This window comes from Rana temporaria, chromosome 1 (assembly GCF_905171775.1).
Source record: "Rana temporaria chromosome 1, aRanTem1.1, whole genome shotgun sequence".
Taxonomy (NCBI): domain Eukaryota; kingdom Metazoa; phylum Chordata; class Amphibia; order Anura; family Ranidae; genus Rana; species Rana temporaria.
Genome location: NC_053489.1, coordinates 551,370,459 through 551,394,116, shown reverse-complemented (window position 1 = coordinate 551,394,116; position 23,658 = coordinate 551,370,459). Strand labels below are relative to the sequence as shown.

The following is a 23,658-nucleotide window of genomic DNA, read 5'->3' as shown; positions in this document are numbered from 1 at the left end:
CAACAAATACAACAGTTAAACTCTTCTGTAATTTTCTGTGTAGATGTCCTAGAATATGGCATGAGACAGATTTCCTGAATGGCTCTAATCTCTATTCTCTTATGGATAAAAACGTGGATAGCTAAAAGCGGCCCTACATTTGTTCGGTAAGGCATTTGATGATTTTATCAAAGATGGGAAGGTTTAACTTTCATGGCAGAAGGTCCCAAAACCTCCTTCTCCGGGAACCCTTTCCTCTTCAAAATCAAGAGGTTGTTTCATAGGCATCTCAGCACAGTGGCCCAGTTGTGTAAGGCCGCCATCTGATCTTTTGTTCATACTCAAAGTTTTACCAGGTTGATGTCCAATCTTCTGCTTGTTTTCGCATTGGCACTCTGAATTTTGGTCTTTTGACCCTTGTTGTTGGACATGTTTTGTGAGGGGGTTAGCTCGGCAGCGGGTGTGTGTGACCCCCTGGATGGGTTCACTACACAAAAAATTAGGCACAGCAAACAAGAGTGAAGGCGAAGAAACAAAGGTGCGGTTTATTTACACTATTTACAAGGATCCAAAAACAGCAATACAAAAAGAAACATGAAAATAAATCCTTGCCAACTTGGCCACTTACTACACAGGTTTCCCTGGCTATCAGCTGGGTGCAGCCTTGTGCTGTTTCCAGCACCTATCTCCCTGTTACAGAGGCTTGCCACACAGGCATTATCTCATCACACAGACAGGTATCACACTCCCCAGTCTAAACAGGCACAGAACTGGTTCCAGGATTGGGCAACTCCCTTTGCATGCTGGGAGCTTTCATATAGGCCTTAATGAGCCCACTTAATTCAGCTGGGCTCATTACCTCTACCCCTGCAGGACTCTCAGTACTTGCCCCTAGTGGTACATATCGGCATAGAGTCTGAATCTGGGACACACATATTTGCCATCCTGGATGCAACCAGGTGATTTTACCTGCCTGCTTTCACAGTTGGCACAGTTCCGTGTGCCTCACTGTTGTCAATCCTTAATTTTCATTGACTTACCTGTAAATTCCATATCTCAAGTACAGTATAGGACACAGGCCACGCTCCCTTCCATTCCTTGGTTTACTCTCCATTGCTATAAAACTGAGGACTCACAGAGTTAGGTAGGATTAGAGGAGGGGTGCCTAGGAAGTGTGTCCTCTAAAGATTTGTAAGCGTCCAATCACCTGAAACTAAACATCTGTAACCCATGGTGTATGAATATTGTGCCTGTCTTTTTCTTTTTAGATTTGAGTAGATAAAAGAAGGGGTTAATATCCTTTGCATTTTCTTTTTGCTGTACTAAACATTGCTAACATTACTAAAGAGCTTCATCTTTTCTCATGTGACACCACAACATGAAATGAGGAGAACAGAGTTCACAGGGACTGGGACAGATAGCAATATAATTCACACAGAATCTAACCTACTTTGCTTGCTTTATATTTTCCCATTGGAGAAATTTGTATTCACTTAGGCTGGCCATATACACATCAAATTTCAGCTGCTTCATGCTGAATCAGCCCAAATTTGCTCTATGGTTGACCCTGTCAACAATACCCAGATCGACAAAAGTCTTTTTTCTAAACAACATTTTTCAAGGGACTCGGGTGGAAATTTGTTGGCTGAACAATAGGAGATTTGTCTATCTGTGCTGTTAGCATGGATAGAGAAATCTTTTGAATATCTTTCATTCAGCTGGCCTGTAGGTGTGTGGCCAGCTGTATTATCCCTCTGACCACATTCTCATAAATCTCTTCCCCCCGCCCCCTCACACTATATATAAGAAAAGTTTGGCTGGCTTTGGGCTGTAAGATTTCATGGTTTATCATTTATCCTCAAAACTGGCTTTTATTGTGTATTACAATGGTTGCTTCTTATGCCTCGTACACACGACCAGTTTTCCCCATCTGGAAAACTGCCATGACAGCTTTTGACCGGGAAAACTGGCCGTGTGTATGCTCCATGGCAGTTTTCCCGACAGAAAAATCACCAGAAATCGCATCAGGAAAAATGAGAGCATGTTCCTGCCGTGATTTCCGGAAATTTCCCTATGGGAAACATTGTGGTGGCGCATACACACGGCCGGGATTCCCGGCCAAAGCTCTCACCGCAGTTTTCCCAACGGGAAAACCTTTGGTGTGTACACGTGGAAAGTGACCAAGCAGGTTTTTGGTTTTCCCCCTTGGAATTTCCAGACTTTTTAACGCCAGGAATCCCGATCGTGTGTACGGGGCATAAGTGTTAAAAAATATTTAAAAAGGTTTCTAAGTCTATAAGCTATATTGACAAAGAAAATGCTGCATTACGTGCCATATGGACACCAAGGATTGGTCTAAGGCTACATCCAACCGAATGCTTACAATGTTAACACAAATTGTAGTAAAAGTACAAGTGTAAACCTAATATTGCATAGACACTACTTTTTATTTTCACATGTAGGTATTTAGAGCAGGGAGAGTAGTAGGTACTGTAAATTAGGTGCACTACTTCCATATATAACCCAAAAACACGTGAGTTATTAGCATGCCTCTCTGCCACTATACATAACTAACGATTTATGATGGTTTTATATGGTGATTTTTAACTGGGCTGAATTTCAGACTAGAATTTAAGTAAAGTTTTGCATGGTACAGAACATTACACAAATTAGAATGTAAGTTTGGTGGCATGGTGCTCACCAATGTATAGCATTATAATGGCAGCAGTTTTTATTTAGAATAAGGCTAGAAGGCATGTTGGGTGGGCCACATAGATACACACAAAATTATGAGCTCTTCATTTGTATTCCATCGAAATAATACACTTATCACCTGTTCCCAAATGTTTTCACATTTAATGAGTTCTAGACTAAACAAATCACAAAAACAGCTATAAAATCACTTTATACTCTATGAAATGTGTTTTATTTTTCCATGTTGTTTCTATTCCTATCTTAGCTGTCACACTTGATTATTTTGTTTGTCTAAAACCCTTGTCATTTTTTGATGTATGCTCTTAATCTTGAGCCCATCATGAAGGAAGTGTAGCCAGGGTAATTGTCTTCAGGCTCAGTAGGGAAGGAGGTTACAAACTAATTTTCAGACAAGTGCCACAAATATAATTCTGACTTCCTGAAAGAAACAAAAAAGCTTAACGATACTACATTGTCACTTTGTATTTGTTTTGTTCTTGTTTTAGTTTTTTTGTCTTATTCTGTAACATTTTTGTGAGGTGAATGTATCCTGTATTTCTAAACAAAAGTATCTAGTGCAGCTGTGAGCTTTGCATTTAACACACTATAAACGTGTCTTTACTTTTTTCTTTCCTTTTGGTCTTTCCAATTTCCATAGCAACTGTGTTTTAAAATGTGAAAAAAATTTATAAATAGGCTTGTCCCTTGCAGGTTTTGCGTTTGACTATATATTTTTCTTAGAAAATCTGTACATTTAACCAGGAGTTTCCAAGCTTTTTATTCACAGTGGTATCCAGATATTTACAATAGTACAGTTAAAGTGACTTTGTTTATCAAAGAAGTATGAGTGCTGCCATTGCAGGACCCTTTCTTAAATTGCTAGGTGCTTGGCTGTGTCTCGATTTAGCATAGTTTAGTCACAATCCTAAGCATGTTGTAGATGGATGTCAGATAAGAACTACTTATCTCTTTACCTGTTCCAGGTCAGTGATTCAGAATACATTGACGTCAATGTATCAGAATATCAGTCAGGGAACTAGGACTCTTAAAGGGGAGCTCAGTAATGACAAACTCACTTAATCTCTCATGGCCCTGTCTCTTGGAGAATAGCGTTAGGCCACGTACACACGATCAGTCCATCCGATGAGAATGGTCCGAAGGACCGTTTTAATCGGTTGACCGATGAAGCTGACTGATGGTCTGATGTGCCTACACACCATAGGTTAAATAACCGATCGTGTCAGAACGCGGTGACATAAAACACAACGACGTGCTGAAAAAAGTTCAATGCTTCCAAGCATGCGTCGACTTGATTCTAAGCATGCGCAGGTTTTTAACCAATGCTTTTGCATACTAACGATCGGTTTTGACCTATCGGTTAGGCGTCTATCGGTTCAATTTTAAAGCGAGTTCTCATTTTTTTGACCGAAGGATAACTGACCGATGGAGACCACACACGATCGGTTTGGACCGATGAAAACGGACCTTCAGTCCGTTTTCATCGGTTTTGACCGATTGTGTGTATGCGGCCTTAGAGCTGAACAAACTCTTCTGTGCTATAGAGACACCTTCCAGGTATCATCTGCAACATTTTATGCAGACTTACTGAGGCAACCGTGGATTCCGCAAACCTACTGAAATATATAAACAATATGGCTAAGTAATCCTACCTGGATTGTTAGAAATGCTGAGGATGGCCTCCTCTCATGGATCTCTTCCTGATTCTGTGATGAAGCCAGGAAAAGACACCCAATATCCTGATTCATATTGGCAAGCTAGTGCAAGCTCTCTTTGAGGCCCCGTACACAAGACCGAGTTTCTCGGCAGAATTCAGCCAGAAACTCGATCGGAGCCGTATTCTGCCGAGAAACCCGGTCGTGTGTACACTTTTGGCCGAGGAAACCGACAAGGAACTCGTTTATATCCTCCAAAGTTTCATTACTTGGCTGTCACAAAAATGGTACAAACAAATTGATACCCCTCGTTAGCAATACCCAGATTAGTGGCAATCCATCTGATTATAGACAGATTACTCTTTATGAATCTAGGGTTTGTACCCTACAATTACAGCCTCAATGTCATACTGGGGCAGGCATACTGTGCCTATTAAAAGAAAAAAACTAACACAAGTCAATTTGTACAGGTTTAATTTCCTTTTTTATGGTATGTATATACATGTTCATTTAGTGTATACTTCTATTTGGGACAACTCAATCTTTATTTACAATGCAAGTAAAAATAAAAACTGTATGATAGTCTGAACTGTTGCAATTTGTGGTACCCTTATGCTCACTGACTATTACTAATGTTTTGCTTAATGACTGCCATAATGTCACTTTATGACCAATAATATGGATTGTGTTTGTTGTTAAGAACAAATTGTGCATTTGCATGTCAAAAACAGAAAACATATATGAAAAAAAAAAAGATCATATAAAAAGAAATTGGTATTTATCTGAAATTGTGATTTGGTTTTATTAAGGTGACATTTTAGATGTGAGTAGTGTTTCTTTTATACGGGCTTGTGGTGTGGAAGGCTGGGATAACTTTACATTCTGATCAAAATTAGGTTTTCTGAAAAGCATTTTATGGGATTTTTTTTTTCTTATGTCTGCAGCTTGATGAATAGCTTAGAATGTAGCCAGTAAACTCCAATGGAAAATTCTGGTGGAAAGAATCTGTTCTCTGTAGATTAAGATATATGCCCTGTTGGGCATACCATGGACAAACATGGTAAAAATTCATCAGCTTTAAAGAATAGCTATTATTATACTGTATCTACAATGGAAAAATTGTGCAAAAAAGATGGCCTAAAAATATGTCAGTGTTCTAGCATGTTAGTATATCAGGAGATAGTGCCCTCAGTACACATCTGTCTGTCACAACACAGAATACCTCACCAATCAAATTAATGCACAGCTGAATATGTCAGAACACATCATTCCAGAGTGCTTCATATACCCATGACTTCTCAAGACGGCCATTTTGGAAAGTTATTTGTAAGTGTGCTCTGCTTAACCTTGGCAGAGAATCCCTAACAGAGTGTCAAGTGTTTTCAGTATGTCCCTAGCAGTGTTCCCTGTGCTCAGAATGCTGTATCTACTTAGAATGTCTCTGAGGCCTCGTACACACGGCCGAGAAACTCGACGGGCAAAACACATCGTTTTGCTCGTCGAGTTCCTTGTGAAGCCGCCGAGGATCTTGGCGAGCCAAATTTTCCCATAGCCGTCAAGGAAATAGAGAACATGTTCTCTTTTTGGCCCGACGAGATCCTCGGCAGTTTCCTCGTTGAAAAGGGTACACACGACCAGTTTCCTCGGCAAAAAAAACAAAACAGCAAGCTTCTTGCTGGTTTTTGCTGAGAAACTCGGCCGTGTGTACGAGGCCTCACAGTGTACTCCATGGTCATATGTAGTTTAGCAGATCAGTCTAGTTTTCCTGCTACAGTCAACAAAGCACACGCACATTAGATTGAACTCAGTTAATCTGTCAGTATATTTTTGTAATTCTGTAGAGAAACCTTGAAACATACCAAACCAAGGAAAAGGTAAGGAGATTATACAGTGCCAGCTGTCCACCTGCTATTGCTCCTGGTGATAATCTAGTTCAGGACCACATGATTGTAACAGTTTATATAGGGACCACAGTTGTAGCAGTACATTATTTCATGATGTTCCAAAAAATGGAAATTGAAGCTCCGTACCACGGCTTATGTGGGGTATACACTAAAAGAAAATCAGACGACTGGTCTTCTGATTTTCTTAGTTGTTTCACAGCAAATCAGAACCAATGAAAAACAATTTGCACCAAAATTGACGTACTACAAAGGTTTATTGTTTCTGATCAAGCGCAGCCTTTCATTTCAGATTTTTCTTGTCTGAAAATTGTACGAAACGGTACATATTAAGCAAAAATATTTCTTCCTGTTGCCGTATGAGAAAAATTTTGAAGCTTGTCCCTTTGGAAATTGTCGTTCGGAAGGTTGGAATCGGCTATAGAAGGTTGTGTACACACTATACAAAAATCGTACAAAATTGATTTAGACTAAAAATCTCGCCCGGTTCTTTTATAGTGTGTATGGGTCTTAAGAGGTCCAAAAAGTAGCCAGTGCATTTCAGGGGTTCAAGAGTGCTCTTTTCATCAATGCTTGATTGACAACAATGTGAATGGACTAGAAATTAACTGGACTGCAGGGATTGAAATTGTGCAAGCTTAGCTGAATTCCCATGATTCCATTCCTACATGTCAGTCCGACAATTTCAGAGACATCTGTGCAGTTTCCTGCACAGATACCTATTGAAATTGCACCTAAATTTGCCAAAAGTAGTACAGAAACTACATTTGAGAATCGGTGCAGTGCCACAAAGTCTGCATCGCACCAATTCTGGCGGTTCTATTGCGAACAATAGCTGACGATTTGCCCCCCCCCCCCCCACAGTGCTGCTGGCTTCCCTCCTTATCCCTTGGCTGCTGTGGAGAATGTTTCAGGGTGGAGAGTGGAGGAAAGGGCTAGTCAATATGTTATTTACTGGCCCTTTCCTTTTCTAAATGAACACAGTGAAAACACTCACTAAAATCTGTTTACTATGCTTCAGTTTGTGAATGAACAGGAAGCCATTCAGCAAAGAGCACTTCATTCATCAACTGTCCAGTGCAGCTGAGGCTGCAGAGAAAGGCATGTGTGGTTTAGCTAGTGCAATAAGCTGTGCACACCTATGTATACATCATAATGCTCTGCCTCAGGTATTCAGGATACATACATCAATTTTTTACTATTAACTACTTGCCGCCCGCCCACCTTCAAATGACGGGGTCTCTTTCTGGGACGACGTCATAGGTCCTCGCTGTCTTGCTAGGACACTGCGCGACCCCGATCTCTGTAAAGAGCCGCTCTTTAAACATGTGATCAGCTGTGTCCAGTCACAACCGGTCACATGTAAAAACGGAGATACTGGTAATCAGCGCTACTCGCCTCACACTGACAGAGTGTGTGGAGAGGAGACTTGATCAGCGGCATCTCCTCGCAGGGAACAACAAAACTTGTAATCAGGGCACTGATCATCAGTGCACTGATTACAATATAGCACCACCATGTCACTGATCAGTGTCAGCAATTAGTGCCCACCTGTGCCAGCAATCAATGCCCACCAGTGCCAGCAATCAGTGCCCACCAGCGCCCACAAGTGCAAACAATCAGTGCCCATTAGTGATGCCAGTCAGTGCTGGCTATCAGTGCCGCCTATCAATGCTGCCCATCATTGCCCATCAGTATCGCCCATCATTCTCACCCATCAATGTCCATCAGTGTCCATCAGTGCCGCTTAGAAATCCCACCTATCAGTGCCAATAAGTGCCACCTAGCAATACCTATCAGTGCTGCCTATCAGTGCCACATATCAGTACCACCTATCAGTGCCCATAAGTGTGACATATTAGTGCCTCCTCATCAGTGCCACCTAATCAGTACCCATAAGTGCCACCTCATCAGTGCCCATAAATGCCACCTCATCAATGCCCACCAGTTCAGCTTATCAGTGACCATCAGTGCCACCTCATCAGCACACATTAGTGAAGGAGAAAAATTACTTATTTACAAAATTTACTGACAGAAACTAAGTAAATCTTTTTTCCTAAATTATTGGTCTTTTTCTTTTGTAAAACATAAAAAGGACTGCAAAGATTAAATACCACCAAAATAAAGCTTTATTTGTGTGAAGAAAATTATAAAGATTTCACTTGGGTACAGTGTAGCATGTGAAGTCTATGAGAGGCTGACAGCTGCTGCGACTGGACAGACCTGAACAGTGCATTGAATGGTACTAAAGTTTAGGGCAGTATTCACCCAGAGCCACATTTCTGGAATGCAAGCAGTCTGTGTTCCAAGCATTCTTCCTGGGCACATACTGCCCTAAACATTAGTAGCGCACCATCCAGACACAACTGTTGTCAGCCTCTCATACACTTTTACAGGCTACCAGCAGCAGGGCTGGATGGAGTCTCATGCATCGGGGCTAAAGCCCAGTGTGTATGAGGCCTTAGGCCTTTCTAACACCCTTGCCCCCATCTCTGTTTCCCTTTTCCTCTCTCAAACTTATTTCAGCCTTTTTCACAGGGCTCTTTTGGGTGGAGGCAGAGCACAGAAGGACAAGAGCTGAATGGGGAAAAGCAGAGCTGGGTTGCAGATCAGGGATGGACTGGCCATTGGGACTACAGGGAGTTTCCCGGTGGGCCGATGGCTCAGTGGGCCGTCTTCAGTGACAGCAAACTGCTGCCCCCCTCTGCTCCTCTGTCTCTCCCTCCCTGCAGCGCTCACCTGGGGGGAACAAAGAAGCAGGGGAGGACCAGAGGAGCATGGGGGGAGGGGACAGACAGCTGACTCAACAGCTATGGCCTGGGAGTTTCTCACTTCTGCCTAATCTTGTCCCATAAGGGGGGGCGCCAAACTGATTCTTTGCCCTGGGTGAAATAATGTCTAGCTTCTCCACTGGTACTGCCTATAAGAGTACCAGTACCAGCTGTTCTACTCTAATAAAGTAGAACGGCTAGTGGCTAGTGAAGGGGGAGAGGGGGTTTGGGTGGCCGGGGGAGGTGCGGGAGTTGTCCGGCCGCCATGGGAGAGACCTGTCAAAGTGGGCCAGTCTGGATGAAGTCCAGGGCCAAATTTCTGTCCCAGTCCAGCCCTGTTGGAGATGCATGCATTCCATATACTTCAGTTGTGCTGAGGTCACTACAAGGGGGTGGAAAGTGGAAACGAATAAAAACTAGTAGTTTACATTTGTTATCCATGTGCCGCCAAAAGTCTACTTTTTTCTATTTTTTAATAGTTTCCACTTTCCACTATACTGGGACATTGGCACATCTATATTGATGCATCTACAGTTACTTGTCACCCTGTGATGATGCACTTTTAATCAAGTTCCATTTCAAAAACACTACAAGGGGGTGTTTAGGGGACCAACTGCTGGGTTGACCGGTCTGCTTAACATGAAGTTTGGCATCTAGAACTCTGCAAAGGCAACTTGGAAGTAAAGGACAGGCCAAAGAGGGAAAAAAAGCAGATTATGCCTATGAGTAAGCTATTTACTGCATATATGCATAATCTGTCAGATGTCAACTTAATATTTTACAGCTCAACTCCACCTAAAAAAATGTTTTGCCTATACCTCCCTCCCACTCATCCTCAAGCACATCCTGATCAGTGCAGTTTTCCTTACCTGGTGAAACCAGTTAAACAGTATTAAACCCAAAAGCAAATATTTATTATATTTCAGCTTACCGCTTCTTAAGCCTTGTACTCACGAGCAGACATGTCCGATGAAACCGGTCCGCGGACCGTTTTCATCGGACATGTCTGCCCGGGGACTTCTGTTCGATGGCTGTACACACCATCGAACAGAGGTCCGCGCGTAAACAATACGCGGGGCGTGTCCGCGGTGTCGCCGCGTCGATGACGCGGTGTCGCCGCGACAATGACGCGGCGACGTGGGCGGCCTGCCTTTAAAATGCTTCCACGCATGCGTCAAAGTCATTCGACGCATGCGAGGGATGGCGGGCGGCAGGACATGTACGGTAGGTCTGTACAGACGACCGTACATGTCCAGGCGGACAGGTTTCCAGATCCGATCCGCCCGAAAATGGTCCGCTCGGGCCTACACACGGCCAAACATGTCTGCTGAAACTGGTCCGCTGACCAGTTTCAGCAGACATGTTTGGTCGTGAGTACGGGGCCTTAGATGTGAAGGCTGTATTCGTTTTATTCAGGCTTTCTTTCTTCTATTTTTTTTTCTGGTGATCCAGCCAGTAAGGCCCCATTCACACCTAGGCGTTTTTACGCCTGAAGCGCACTGCTCACAAACGCCAGAGGGGAGAATTAACATTATTCCCTATGGTGACTGTTCACACCTGAACGCCTGAACGCCCAAACGCCTGTTGCGCGAAGCTCAAACAAGTCCCGGACCTTTTTTTGTCGCGGGAATCGCGCGACAGCGGCGTTTGAGCGTTTTTTTTTCCCCATAGAAAGTAATGGGAAACGCGCGTATTGAGCGTATCGCACGACAACGGGCGTTTGCTATGGGCGTTTCGTCGCTTTAATCAATAGAACTTGTCGCCCATGCAGAAGATTAAAAAAAATCTACCAACATAGCAACAAGTGATGAAAAGATGATAATTTTTCCTATTGGCTAAAATAAGAAACGCCGAAGTACAAAAACGTCGCACGACGCTGTATGCAAACGCGCAAATAAGCATGAATACGCGCGAAAAAAAACGCCCGAAAAAACGACCGAACGCCCTACGCTCAGGTGTGAATGCAGCCTAAGTCTGTTCATATTCACAGTACAAACTCCTCAGCAAAGTGTATCAGTTTGGTTTAAATTTTTTAGTGTGTCAATATCTGCTAAACATTTAACACCACCCTCCCTCCAGACTGACAATGCTGTTGTGCCTCCTATGTTCATTCATCCAAAGTTGTGTCTCAGTAATACAGGAGGTGTGTTACTGGCCAGATCACCAGGTGAAAACAGAGGGGGGAAAAAAGCCAAAGAAAAGAAAACTGATGCAGCGTAATGATTCGTAAGCTGCAATATAATATTTTTTTGGTTTTGGGTTCACTACCCTAACATCCAGGTCCATTGCTCATGCTGTTTCCTCCTGCGAGGACCACTAATCCAGTGCCACTTGTTAACCCCTCACTGTCTAGTCTCATTCATTCCCATTGGTCCAACATTTTCTCTCTTCAAGGTCTTAGGCTGCATTCACACCTGAGCGTTTTGTCGCCTGAAGCGTGACGCTCAAAAACGCTAGAGGGGAAAAAATACATTATTCCCTATGGAGATGGTTCACATCTCCACTCCAAAACGCCTGACGCCGAACGCCTGAAGCTCAAACAATTGCGCGAATCGGGCGGTTTGGGCGTTTTTGAGCGTTTCTATTTCCCATAGAAAGTAATGGAAACGCTCGATTCAAGCGACTAGCGCGACAACGAGCGTTTTCTACGGGCGTTTTGTCGCTTTAATCAATAGAACATTTCACCCAGGCAGAAGATAAAAAAAATCTACCAACATAGGAACAAGTGATGAAAAGATGATCATTTTTCCTATTGGCTAAAATAAAAAACGTTGAAGTACAAAAACGTCGGACGACGCTGTATGCAAACGCGCAAATAAGCATGAATACGCGCGACAAAACGCTGGAAAAAACGACCGAACGACCTACGCTCAGATGTGAATGCAGCCTAAAAGGATCCCTCTGCTGGCTGGCCATTGGGAATTGTCCACATCAGACAGTGATGTGGACACCTGTGAGGCCCCATACACACGATAGAATTTATCCGCGAATACGGTCCAGCGGACCGTTTCCGCGGATAAATCCTCTCGTGGATTTCGGCGGATTTTCATGCGATGGTGTGTACTCACCATCGCATTGAAATCCGCGCCGAAATCCTCTTGCGATGACATGTCGCGCCATCGCCGCGATTATGACGCGGCGACGTGCGCGACGCTGTCATATAAGGAATTCCACGCATGCGTCAAATCATTACGACGCATGCGGGGGATCCCTTCGGACGGATGGATTCGGTGAGTCTGTACAGACCAGCGGATCCATCCGTTGGGATGGATTCCAGCAGATGGATTTGTTCTGCATGTCAGCGAATATCCGATCTGCTGGAATCCATCCCAGGGGAGATATATCCGCGGATAAAGATCCGCTGGTGTGTACACACCATAGGATCTATCCGCTGAAACCCATTTGCTGGGATTTATCTGCGGATGGATTCTATGGTGTGTATGGCGCCTGAGAGGGACCCCTTTAGAAGTAATCAGTGATGAAAAGGATCCAGCGCTGGTTCATCATGTGACTGTGGTTTTAGGTAAGTGAAAATGGGGATTTAGATGTTTTTTTTTGTTGTTGTCCCAGATCAGATCGAATAGGGTAGTAGGGATTTCTGGGAGGGGGGGTTCATTTACCCTGGAGTTGTGCTTTAATGGTTTTCTGGTGGAATGCAGCTTTTTGTTTGTATCAGTAGCCTCTAGTTGATACAACTGTTTTAAAATAACAATGATGATGATGATGATAATAAGATATGCTGTGAATTATTGTTATCGTCCTTATTGTAATAATGTGGGAAATTGTGACTAGCACATTACACGATCAACATGTTGCCTTTCTGTTCCATTTGTCACTTTAATCACCGGTCTATGGACTTCTGATTAACACAACCATACTATTTGCATTTACATTGCTCTATTATTGGCTCCATAAGCAACAAAGTTGTTTGGACGATGGATTTTTTTGCTTCGTAGGGATTGTAGACCCAGATTAAAAATGATTCAGCCTTTATCCAAAAATAACAGGTAACAAATATGGTACTATAGCATCAAGCTCTTGGAAATGGAGCGAGTACAGAGAAGGGTAACAAAGCTAATAAAGGGTCTGGAGGATATTAGTTATGATATTAGTTATTCTCTCTGGAGAAGAGACACTTGAGAGGGGATATGATTTCCATTTACAAATACCATACTGGTGACCCCACAACAGGGATAAAACTTTGTGCGAAAGGGAGTTTAATAAGACACGTGGCCACTCATTAAAATTAGAAGAAATTAGGTTTAACCTTAAACTGCGTAGAGGGTTCTTTACTGTAAGAGCGGCAAGGATGTGAAATTCCCTTCCACAGACGGTGGTTTCAGCGGGGGGCATCGATAGTTTAAAAAAACTATCAGGAAAGCACCTGAACGCCACAACATACAGGGATAGACAATGGTAATACTGACATATAATCACACACATAGGTTGGACTTGATGGACTTGTGTCTTTTTGTCTTTTTTAAACTTTGCCTACTATGTAGCAATGTAACTATGATGTTGATGTGCATTCACTAAAAATATGATTCATAGTTCAGATGTGGTCCCTTGAAGAGGTTTCAAGACAGCATTCATTTAGGAGGATGTATTTGAAAATGGAATGCTAGACTAAAAACAGCTTATTTTCTGTTATTGTTGACCAAAAACGACAGTTGCCACAGGTTTTGTCTCTAATATAAATTCACTGATTAATCACTTCAGGTGATGAAATTCACGGCAAAGGAGCAATAGATATCACTTTGTAATAAAAGTGTTTCTTTTAATAAACCATAAAACAGTAATCCTAGATCCAATCTAACACATAAATGATCCAAAAAATATAATAATGAATGTGAGAGTAGCTTTATAGGAGATGTTTTCAGTCCTCTTCACATGCATAAAGAGGGAACAGTCTAAAAGACAAGCTTCTGCAAATCTTAGATCAGTCAATTAGTCAGCTTTCGTGAAGCCCTTAAAGCATTATTCAGCTGCAGTATGTGTAGGGTAGGCACAGATACTAAAGGGAGCAATAACTGTCACTTTAAGAAAGGGTGAAAGTGTTTGGACTTGAAGTGGTTAACACAATTTTAAAATACTATTTTAAAATTTTAAAATTTTAACAAACTATTTAAACATTTTAAAATAGTCTTAAAGACACACAACACATATTAAAATCATAGGTATACCTATTAAAACAAGCTGTACCCTAAACAATCCTTCCAATAGAAAAAAATGCATAAATGCACCCTAAGACATAAATATATATATACACCGTATAATATACTAACTCATAATACATGTATTTAAAGAGGAAGTAAACTTCCATCTCTGAATTTTACCTGGAGGTAAGCCTATAATAAAGGAATGTCCACACATACGTTTCTATAGGGACCACTGAGACCACACATGTATGGTTTTCACATTATCCTCAGGTCTCCATGTGGATTTAACCTGCAATCTATAGTATGAAGATATGTCCAAACACAGATTACTGCAGGGGTCATTGAGGCCACGTATACATGGCTTAAATATCACCCATATTGCTAGAAGCCCATTAAATTAATGACCACAAGGAGCATAAAAGTTCACTCACTCTCATGAGACTTCAAATTGAAGAGACTTCATTCCATGTATAAAAGAAAACGTTTATCCATAAAAGAAGAGTATAGAGAGATCAATGGGAGTGAAAAAGTGTCTGACCATTTCGTTGGTATACCAACTTCCTCAGAGACTGCCTAACCCACAATAGTGTTCTATATCCCTAAATACCAGGATAGGAAATGATTGGTAATGGCAATCACACTTGTAAACAAAGGCTGCATGGTCCAGCCTTTGAGCCATTTTCTCTCATAGCATTTGTAAGTTGTGAGAGAAAGCTGGTTGCTTACTACAGTCAGCAAGCAGAGTATCACTATGGTGACATTGTACTGCTGTGGTGGGGATCAGGTACAATGGCTGGCTGCTCTGATATCACTGTATGTCCGTAAAGTCAGCAATTGTCTCTGATCACCATGACACAGTACAATTTCATCAGACACAGATGCAACCAGTCACATTGTCTTGAGTCACCACCACACCAGTCCCACTGTGACCATAAGGTTTCAAATGTCAGGTGCTGTCTGAAGAGCGATCTGTGTTTGTATCACAGTAAGTAAATGGTTTACGATTGGTGGGCACCATACCCACCAAGAGCGACAGTGGGTATAATTTTTGCCACAGCTGTAAAGCATTGCTGCTGAGTCACGTGTATACCCCTGGCTGCTGTCTCTACAGCTAAAGGGGGCAGTGGTTGGGGGACACTAAAACCGCAGCTCAGCCGTGAGGTTTAAACACCCCATCCTCACATGTGAATGAACCCTCATAGGGCAGCCAGTCACAGTGTCTCCAATTACCACTGCACAATTCACAGTGACCAATAATTTCATAGTCAAGGAGTTAGATTTACGTATGCTATTTTATTAATTTTTTACCTATTATGAGCCATTTATGCTCCTAGAAAGCCTAAAGGTGCTCCTTGAATTTTGGGCCCCTCTACATGGCTAGGCTGTGAAAAAGTCTCACAAATATGGTCTCACCATAATTGGTAGAAGTAGTAGAATGTGTTTTGGGTTGTAATTCTAAGTATGCCTATGAAGTTTGTTAGAAATAACTTATTAATTGACAACTTTGTGTAAAAAAAAAAAAGAATTTAATTTTCTTTTCTGCATTTTCCAAAAACCTGTAGTAAATACCTTGCAATGTCTACTTTACAAACTGGGGTAATTTTGTGTGTGTTTCTCTTGTCCTGGCACTCCAGAGATTCAAGAAATATGATAGATAGTCATGAAATTGCATGCATATGCTTTGTGAAAGCCTAAAGGTGCTTCTTGGATTTTGGGCCCTTCTGTGCCTCTAGGCTTTGAACAAATCTCACGCATGTGGTATCCTCAAACTCCGGAGGAGTAGCAGAATGGGTTTTGGGATTTAATTGCAAGTATGACTATTCTGTGTATGAGAAATAACTGTGTATAAAATGTGTTAAAATTACTTTATGTGACAGTGCTGAAAACTGAAAAATGGCCTTGACTGAAAGGTGATAAAACAATCTGGCGTACAGTGGTTAAATGCTTTAAAAAAAGTTACTAAAAGTGGTTCTAATGGCAGAAGTTTTTTTTTTTACCTTAAAGCGGACCTTCAGGAATTTTTCCATCTTTCCATCTATAAAAATCTTCTGCCCTTGTTGTTTTAATTTTGGATAGTAATTTTTTTTCCTGCCAGTAAATACTTTATACAGCCCACTTCCTGTTTGGTGTCTGGAAAAAAACCTAGATACCAGATACCCCACGCAGCACCTTTTATTGCACATGTCACTTTATTCCATGTAATATGGTCAGCAAGTTTAGCCACATATCATAATCACATAGCCCCCCTATCACTTACCTTTTCCAATTGCACAGTGTTTTCCACTGATATTTGGGAAGAAGCTATATGTATATTAAGGTTTAATTTATTAAGTATTATTAATTATTATTTGGTGCACGGTTCCCTTCTCACACTACCAATTCTATACATTGCTGAAATACTGCAGATGAGGATTTGGGAGGTAGAGGTACAGAGCAACTCATCAATTATTGGTTCTGTATGGGAACAATTGTCTACTGACACATATTTTATATACTGGGCTGATAATTATTGCGTAAGTGCTTAGTACTTCTAGCACCTGATTCCTCATTATCATTCCCGAAGTGTTATATTTTCTTTTAAAACCATTGCTCATAATTAACATGTTGCACTCCATCTTGAGAGCAAGTGGAACCTTTTTCAGATGTTTGGTGGAGTTGTTTCAGTGACCTGGACATCTTGTTTACTTTGATGGATTTAGGGACTACTTTTATTCAGCTGACTATTGTTCCCTTCCTTTTTCTTTTCAGGATTGATATCTTTAAATATGTCATCTATGGCATAGCAGCTGCATTCTTTGTCTATGGCATTTTACTGATGGTGGAAGGATTCTTCACAACCGGAGCCATTAAGGATCTTTATGGAGATTTCAAAATCACAACCTGTGGCCGATGTGTGAGCGCATGGGTATGTATCTTCAGAAAACTAGCTCAGAAAAAAAGTTTGTGTGCACATGAGAGTTAAGAGAAGAAGAAATCAATGACCAGACAGCTTTTTTGTATAGTTTACACGTCATAGATTATTACTTAAAGGTATATTCCAGAGAAAATTTAAAGCTGTGATTTTATTAAAACTGAGAATAAAATGATTATCTGTAAAAAAAGATAGTACGGGCACTCCTCACGTAACAACCAGATTCTGTTCCAATGACCAGGTTGTTAAATGAATTGGTTGTTAAACGAGGAGTCACAAGTAGTCAATAGTTTAAGCATTTTTAACTACTGTACTGTACTGCATTGTGAAAAAAAGGTCTAAACACGAAAAACTCCAGCTCAATAACGTTGTTTTAATTTGCATAAGTACAGAACACAAACGAAAATTCTGTACTGTACTGTACAATACAGTGATGTATAGCGCGTTGTTCTGGTGGGGAGAGCTGGTCGTAAAGTCTGAGTTGTCGTTAAACAGGTAAGTCGTTAAACGAGGAGTATCTGTAAATACTTTCACTGCTCATGCTGCCAAACACTGATGTAAGAAAGAGAAATCACTTTCGGAAGAGTACGATTAGTGCTTTCCCCCGTAAATCCCTGCATCTCTACTGTGTTTTGCAGTTTTCACTGCCTCTCATGTACAGAACTGCTGATGTCAGTACTAATATGTTCCTACCAGCTAATGGTCAGATTCTACCTGGCTTGGACTTTTCGTATGGGATTAATAACATAGGAAGCAGAGCAAAGACATAACACAGCACAGACTTCAGGCAATACTCTACTACCACCTTTCTACTGACCCCTTGAAGCAGACTATGGGGTAGATTTACTAAAACTGGAGCACTCAGAATCCATGCAGTTTTGCAAGGTAGCCACCCGGATTCCAATTCCAGCTTGTTCAGTTAAGCTTAGTCAATAAAACCGGGAAGCTGATTGGTTTCTATGCAGAGATACACCAGATTTTGCACTCTTCGGTGTTAGTAAATACCTCCCATCATGTGCTATTGCTCTCTGATTTCTTTCACTTGTTTCTCCTAAACCAGTTCATGACCGGAGGTCATTAAAGTCCAGATGCTCACACCAATTTTAGTGTCAGTATGCCTCGGTTAACATGTTTTAATGCCTTGCTTATGTTTTTCTAATGTAAGCTGACAGATAGCTAGAATTGTCTACATAAATACATTTTACACTTATGCCCCATACAGACGATCGTTTTTTGAGATGAAAAAAAATGACGTTTTTGAAAACGTCATTTAAAATGATAGTGTGTGGGGAAAATGTCGTTTTATGTCTTCAGAAAAACGACCAAAAAAAATTCGAACATGCTCGAATTTTTTGTGTCGTTTTTCAAAATGTCATTTTTTGTGTCAATGAAAATGATAGTGTGTGGGCAAAACGACGTTTTTAAACCCGCACATGCCCAGAAGCAAGTTTTGAGACGGGAGGTAAAACTACCATTCATAATGGAGTAAGCACATTCATCACGCTTTAACAGACAAAAAAGCACTAATCATCTTTTATTAACAAGTAACCAGCTAAAAGCAGCCTCAAGGTGAATAGAACTTCCCCTTTAGAGTGCCGTCACTTTGTTCATCATTTTTCAAAACGATGGTGTGTATGCTCCATCGTTTTTGAAAATGAAGTTTCAAAAATGTCGTTTTTTTTCATCACTTCAAACGTCTTTTTTTCATCACAAAAAACGACCGTCTGTATGGGGCATTAGCGTTTTTAAAAAATTGTTAGAATTTTTTAAACAAATGAATGAATGAAGTCAAATATATTGCACAAAGAAAGCTGTAGTTTTCTGTCTGAAGCTGTCAGTCTGCTTTGTACGTGGTAAGAACTGAACCAGTAGCTGAACAAACCCATGCGATCACCATGATTGGTTGTCATAGTTAACACATAATCAGGAACAAATCATTATGGTTCCTGATGGTTAGGGTGATTAGTTTGACAACAACTTCTAGCTCCTATAATAGAACGTAACCTGAAGTACCTCCAGCACAGATTGCGAGTGGAAAGTGGTTAAAGTAAAACAAATACAGTAAATAATTCCCATTGGTATTTAATTTTAGGGCCTCATGCACATTGTGCGTTTGAATTTTTCCTCTGAATGTCCACTCCTGGCAGGAAAGGGCAGCTTAAAAACAAAGCCTAAACCCATATATTGCATATTGTATGTGTTTGGTCACATCAAGCATTTGAGCATTTATGAATTCCATTGGCCAGAATGTTCATTTATTTTGGCCATTGGAATGAATGCACAAGCGCTAAACACGTCTAGCCTTTAGGCATATTTATGCCCATTTAGCATCTTTTCTGCCCAAAGGCTCTAATATGCCTGTAAATGCATAGTGTGCATAGACACAATAGCTAACATAGAGGTGCATTTACAGGCAAAAAAAAGAAAAAAAGGGAAAAAGCAGCATTTTTTAATCTCAATACCGGCCCATAGTCAAATGTAGGATTTTCAGGAGGGATGGACAGCCGCACTCCAAAGGAACTTCAAAAGTTGTCTAAGTTGTCAGTGCTTAGTCATGGCTAAGCACTGAATTAGTGTGAAACGCGTCAGCTGTCCCTTTTCTGACTGTATTCTGTGATGCATGTCCATTGATTTTACAAATAAAGACAACTTTTGAAGTTCCTTTGAAATGCATCTGTCCATGCCTCCTGAAAATCCTAGTGCCTAGTGCATTGCCGGCACCTTGGTTTCCTGAGAAGTTCCTAATTTCTCACAAGACCCATCTGGAGCATTGACTTCCTTACCGGCCCATAGTCATATGACGTCCACAGAGGGGATCTCCCATCCTGGGTGGACGTCATATGACGTGCTGGGCTATGTGAGGGGATATCTGAATGATGCCTGCAGCTAGAGGCATCATTCAGATATCATTATTTGCCGGTGGCGATTCTGCGCACCATAAGAATGATCATAGCAGCGGTTCCGCCACTTGATCGTTCTTATAGGCAGTGGGAGGAGACATCCCCCCTCCCGCCGCCATCCGGTGCTTCTCTGGGCTCTCCCGTGCCATCGGGGGACCGGAGAAAGAATTGTCCAGCGCCAGATTGGAAGCATAGAGATGACTGGTGACCAGATGGTCACCAGTCATCTCTATGACCGTCGGAGGCCCGGGCGCGATGTGATGATGTCACGCCCGGGTACCCGGAAGTAAACAAAGCCGCGATTGCGTCTAGTAAGAATGAGATCGGTGATTTTTTTTTCACAATCTCATGCTTTGCAGCCTGGAGGAGAGATGTGGGGTCTTATTGACCCTACATCTCTCCATAAAGAGGACCTGTCACACACTATTCCTATTACATGGGATGTTTACATTCCTTGTAATAGGAATACAAGTATATGTGAGGGTTTACATCCACTTTAATACATTCTATGCATTAAGATAAAAAAAAACATCTTTGTGCAGCACCCCCCCCCCCCCTCCTTAGCCCACCTAGTACTTACCTGAGCACATCTCAGTCCAGCGATGTTGCACGAGAGTCTCGGCTATTCTGGACTCTCCATCCTCATTGGCTAAGACAGCAGTGTCTCTGAATGGAACCACATCTGTGTGTCTGAATGGAACCACAGAGCAGCGGCTCGGCTCAGGTGCTCCCATAGCAAGCTGCTTGCTGTGGGGGCACTCGGCAGGAGGGAGGGGCCAGGAGCGCCGGTGAGGGATCCAAGAAGAGGAGGTAAGGATAACATGTTGGTTATTTTTAAACAAAAAAACAAGACTTTAATATCACTTTTAGTATTTGTGAGTAATATAAAAGTGGGTTACATAATACTATTAATTAAAAATTAAAATTTATGGCATCATTATCTACTAATACAAAAACTAAAAATATATGTGTATAACATCACTGTTCACCAAAATAACAGCTACATTAAATACTATAGGTTAATGATAGATAGTGCCTGCTCCACCAAAATTATACTAGATCCCAATGCACTTTACTGTATATGTTTTCACATTGTTGTATAATTTAGTGGTCACATCTAATAGGATATAGATATCTGTATAATATAGATAAGGTACAAGTTACAGACACAGAGTATCACATTGGAATCTAGTATAATTTTGTCAGAGCAGGCGATGTCCCTCATTAACCTATTTTCCATCTGCCCCCCCAGTGGGGACAGTATTGACAGCAGCGGCTCAAATATACTGCCATTTACCTAGGCGCTAGTGCTTTATATCAACATGAAATATTATGGCTAATCACTACTTTACACTTAAATATTACACATATGTCATGTCTTCATACACACAATGCTGTGTTTCTCAATACTCCAAAACAGCTGATCCAAAGGTTCCCAAAGCAGGAGTCCCATAGATGGCCATACCAGTGGACGTAAGACATTTTGTTGAAAGTAAAAAACCTGGTAAATTATTGCTTTCCAACTCTGCAATTAAAATAAATAATTTAGTTTGACTCCGTTGAATCAGAATGACTAAAAACAAAAAAATGCAGAAGTTTTCTTACATTGAACTTCTTTCTTGAAGTAGCTGTGCTTATCCTGGGTGTTGGGCACTGGAAGCAGCTTGTTAAAATATTGTTGACACCCTTTAAAGAGCCCCTTAGCATACATTTGTGTACCGCTAATACAGTTGCTTCATTCTTAGACCTGTTTTTCTGTACATTGTGAAAAACAATGAATGACATCAAGTAGCTCACAGCTTTAAATGACACATCGGCAGCTCACTATGATTAGGCGTATCAGTTCCGATTTCTCATTGGTTGCTATGAGTCACTTAGCATTGTTCTTCACATTGTTAAATTGAATAGATCCCTTTGCATTATTTGGGTTTTGTGCTGCTCTAGGCCTGACTAAATTCATGCACCCCCTAATTTAAATACGAACCACCCTTCCTGTGAAAGCCACACCCCCTTCTTAAGACCCGCCCTATCATCTGTAAACCACACCCCTTCCAGACCCCCACCCCCTCCATCTCTCCCTAGCAGCAAAAATACTCCCTTTCAGCACAAATCCTCACTCTCATATAACCCCTTCCAGTGAAAATCCCCCTTCTCAGCACAAACCCTTGCCTTAACCTCCCCTTTCCCAGCACAAATCCTTCCCCATCTCCCGCTCCCAGCATAAATCCCCCCTCCCATCACAAATCCTCCCCCATCTCACCTTTCCCAGCACAAATCCTTCCCCATCTCCCCCTCCCAGCATAAATCCCCCCTCCCATCACAAATCCTCCCCCATCTCCCCTTCCCAGCAGAAACCCCCCCTCGCATCACAAATCCTCCCCCATCTCCCCCTCCCAGCATAAATCCCCCCTCCCATCACAAATCCTCCCCCATCTCCCCCTCCCAGCATAAATCCCCCCTCCCATCACAAATCCTCCCCCATCTCCCCTTTCCCAGCACAAATCCGTCCCCATCTCCCCCTCCCAGCATAAATCCCCCTCCCATCACAAATCCTCCCCCATCTCCCCCTTCCAGCATAAATCCCCCCTCCCATCACAAATCCTCCCCCATCTCCCCCTCCCAGCATAAATCCTTCCCCATCTCCCCCTCCCAGCATAAATCCCCCCATTTCCCCCTCCCAGCATAAATCCCCCTCCCATCACAAATCCTCCCCCATCTCCCCCTCCCAGTGCACTCTGGGGGGCTGAGATATGGCAGCCTCCTATGCTGGGACTTGTAGTGCCCTCTGGGGGGCTGAGATATGGCAGCCTTCTATGCTGGGACTTGTAATGCACTCTGGGGGCTGAGATATGGCAGCCTCCTATGCTGGGACTTGTAGTGCCCTCTGGGGGGGCTGAGATATGGCAGCCTCCTATGCTGGGACTTGTAGTGCACTCTGGGGGGCTGAGATATGGCAGCCTAATATGCTGGGACTTATAGTGCACTCTGAGGGGCTGAAATATGGCAGCCTCCTATGCTGGGACTTGTAGTGCACTCTGGGAGGGTTGAGATATGTCAGCCTCCTATGACTACAGGGGAAGGAAGAATGGCAGCCCACTCTGCTGGGACTTGTAGTGCCCTCAGTGGCGGAATGAGGATTCCTCAGTCCCCCTACAGTCTAAGGCACTACAAGTCCCAGCATAGGAGGCTGCCATATGTCAGCCCCCCCAGAGTGCACTGCAGGTCCTAGCATAGAAGGCTGCCATATCTCAGCCCCCACAGTGCACTACAAGTCCCAGCAAAATGGGGCTGCCATATCTCAGCCCCCACAGTGCACTACAAGTCCCAGCAAAATGGGGCTGCCATATCTCAGCCCCCACAGTGCACTACAAGTCTCAGCAAAACGGGGCTGCCATATCTCAGCCCCCACAGTGCACTTCAAGTCCCAGCAAAAACGGGGCTGCCATATCTCAGCCCCCACAGTGCACTACAAGTCCCAGCAAATACGGGGCACTACAAGTCCCAGCAAAAACGGGCTGTCACCAGTCCTCCAAACACAGAACAATGAGACTGCACAGCCTTCCACCCCCTCCCATACACTCACTCCTTGGCTGCCATACACTTCAGCTCCCCACTCTCACCTTACAACGGTGTCCTCCTACCTGAGTCTAGGCTGGATGTCACGCTGCAT

The 23,658-nt window shown here is 42.4% G+C and overlaps 1 protein-coding gene across 2 annotated transcripts in view; it reads left to right on the top strand.

Moving 5' to 3' along the window:
- GPM6A (glycoprotein M6A) overlaps positions 1-23,658 on the top strand; it is a 280,639-nt gene that overhangs the window by 227,758 nt on the left and 29,223 nt on the right. For both annotated transcript variants that reach the window (XM_040333607.1, XM_040333596.1), the window contains exon 3: positions 16,926-17,082. In XM_040333607.1, the coding sequence (XP_040189541.1) occupies positions 16,926-17,082 (157 nt within the window). The remainder of the gene's footprint in view (positions 1-16,925; positions 17,083-23,658) is intronic.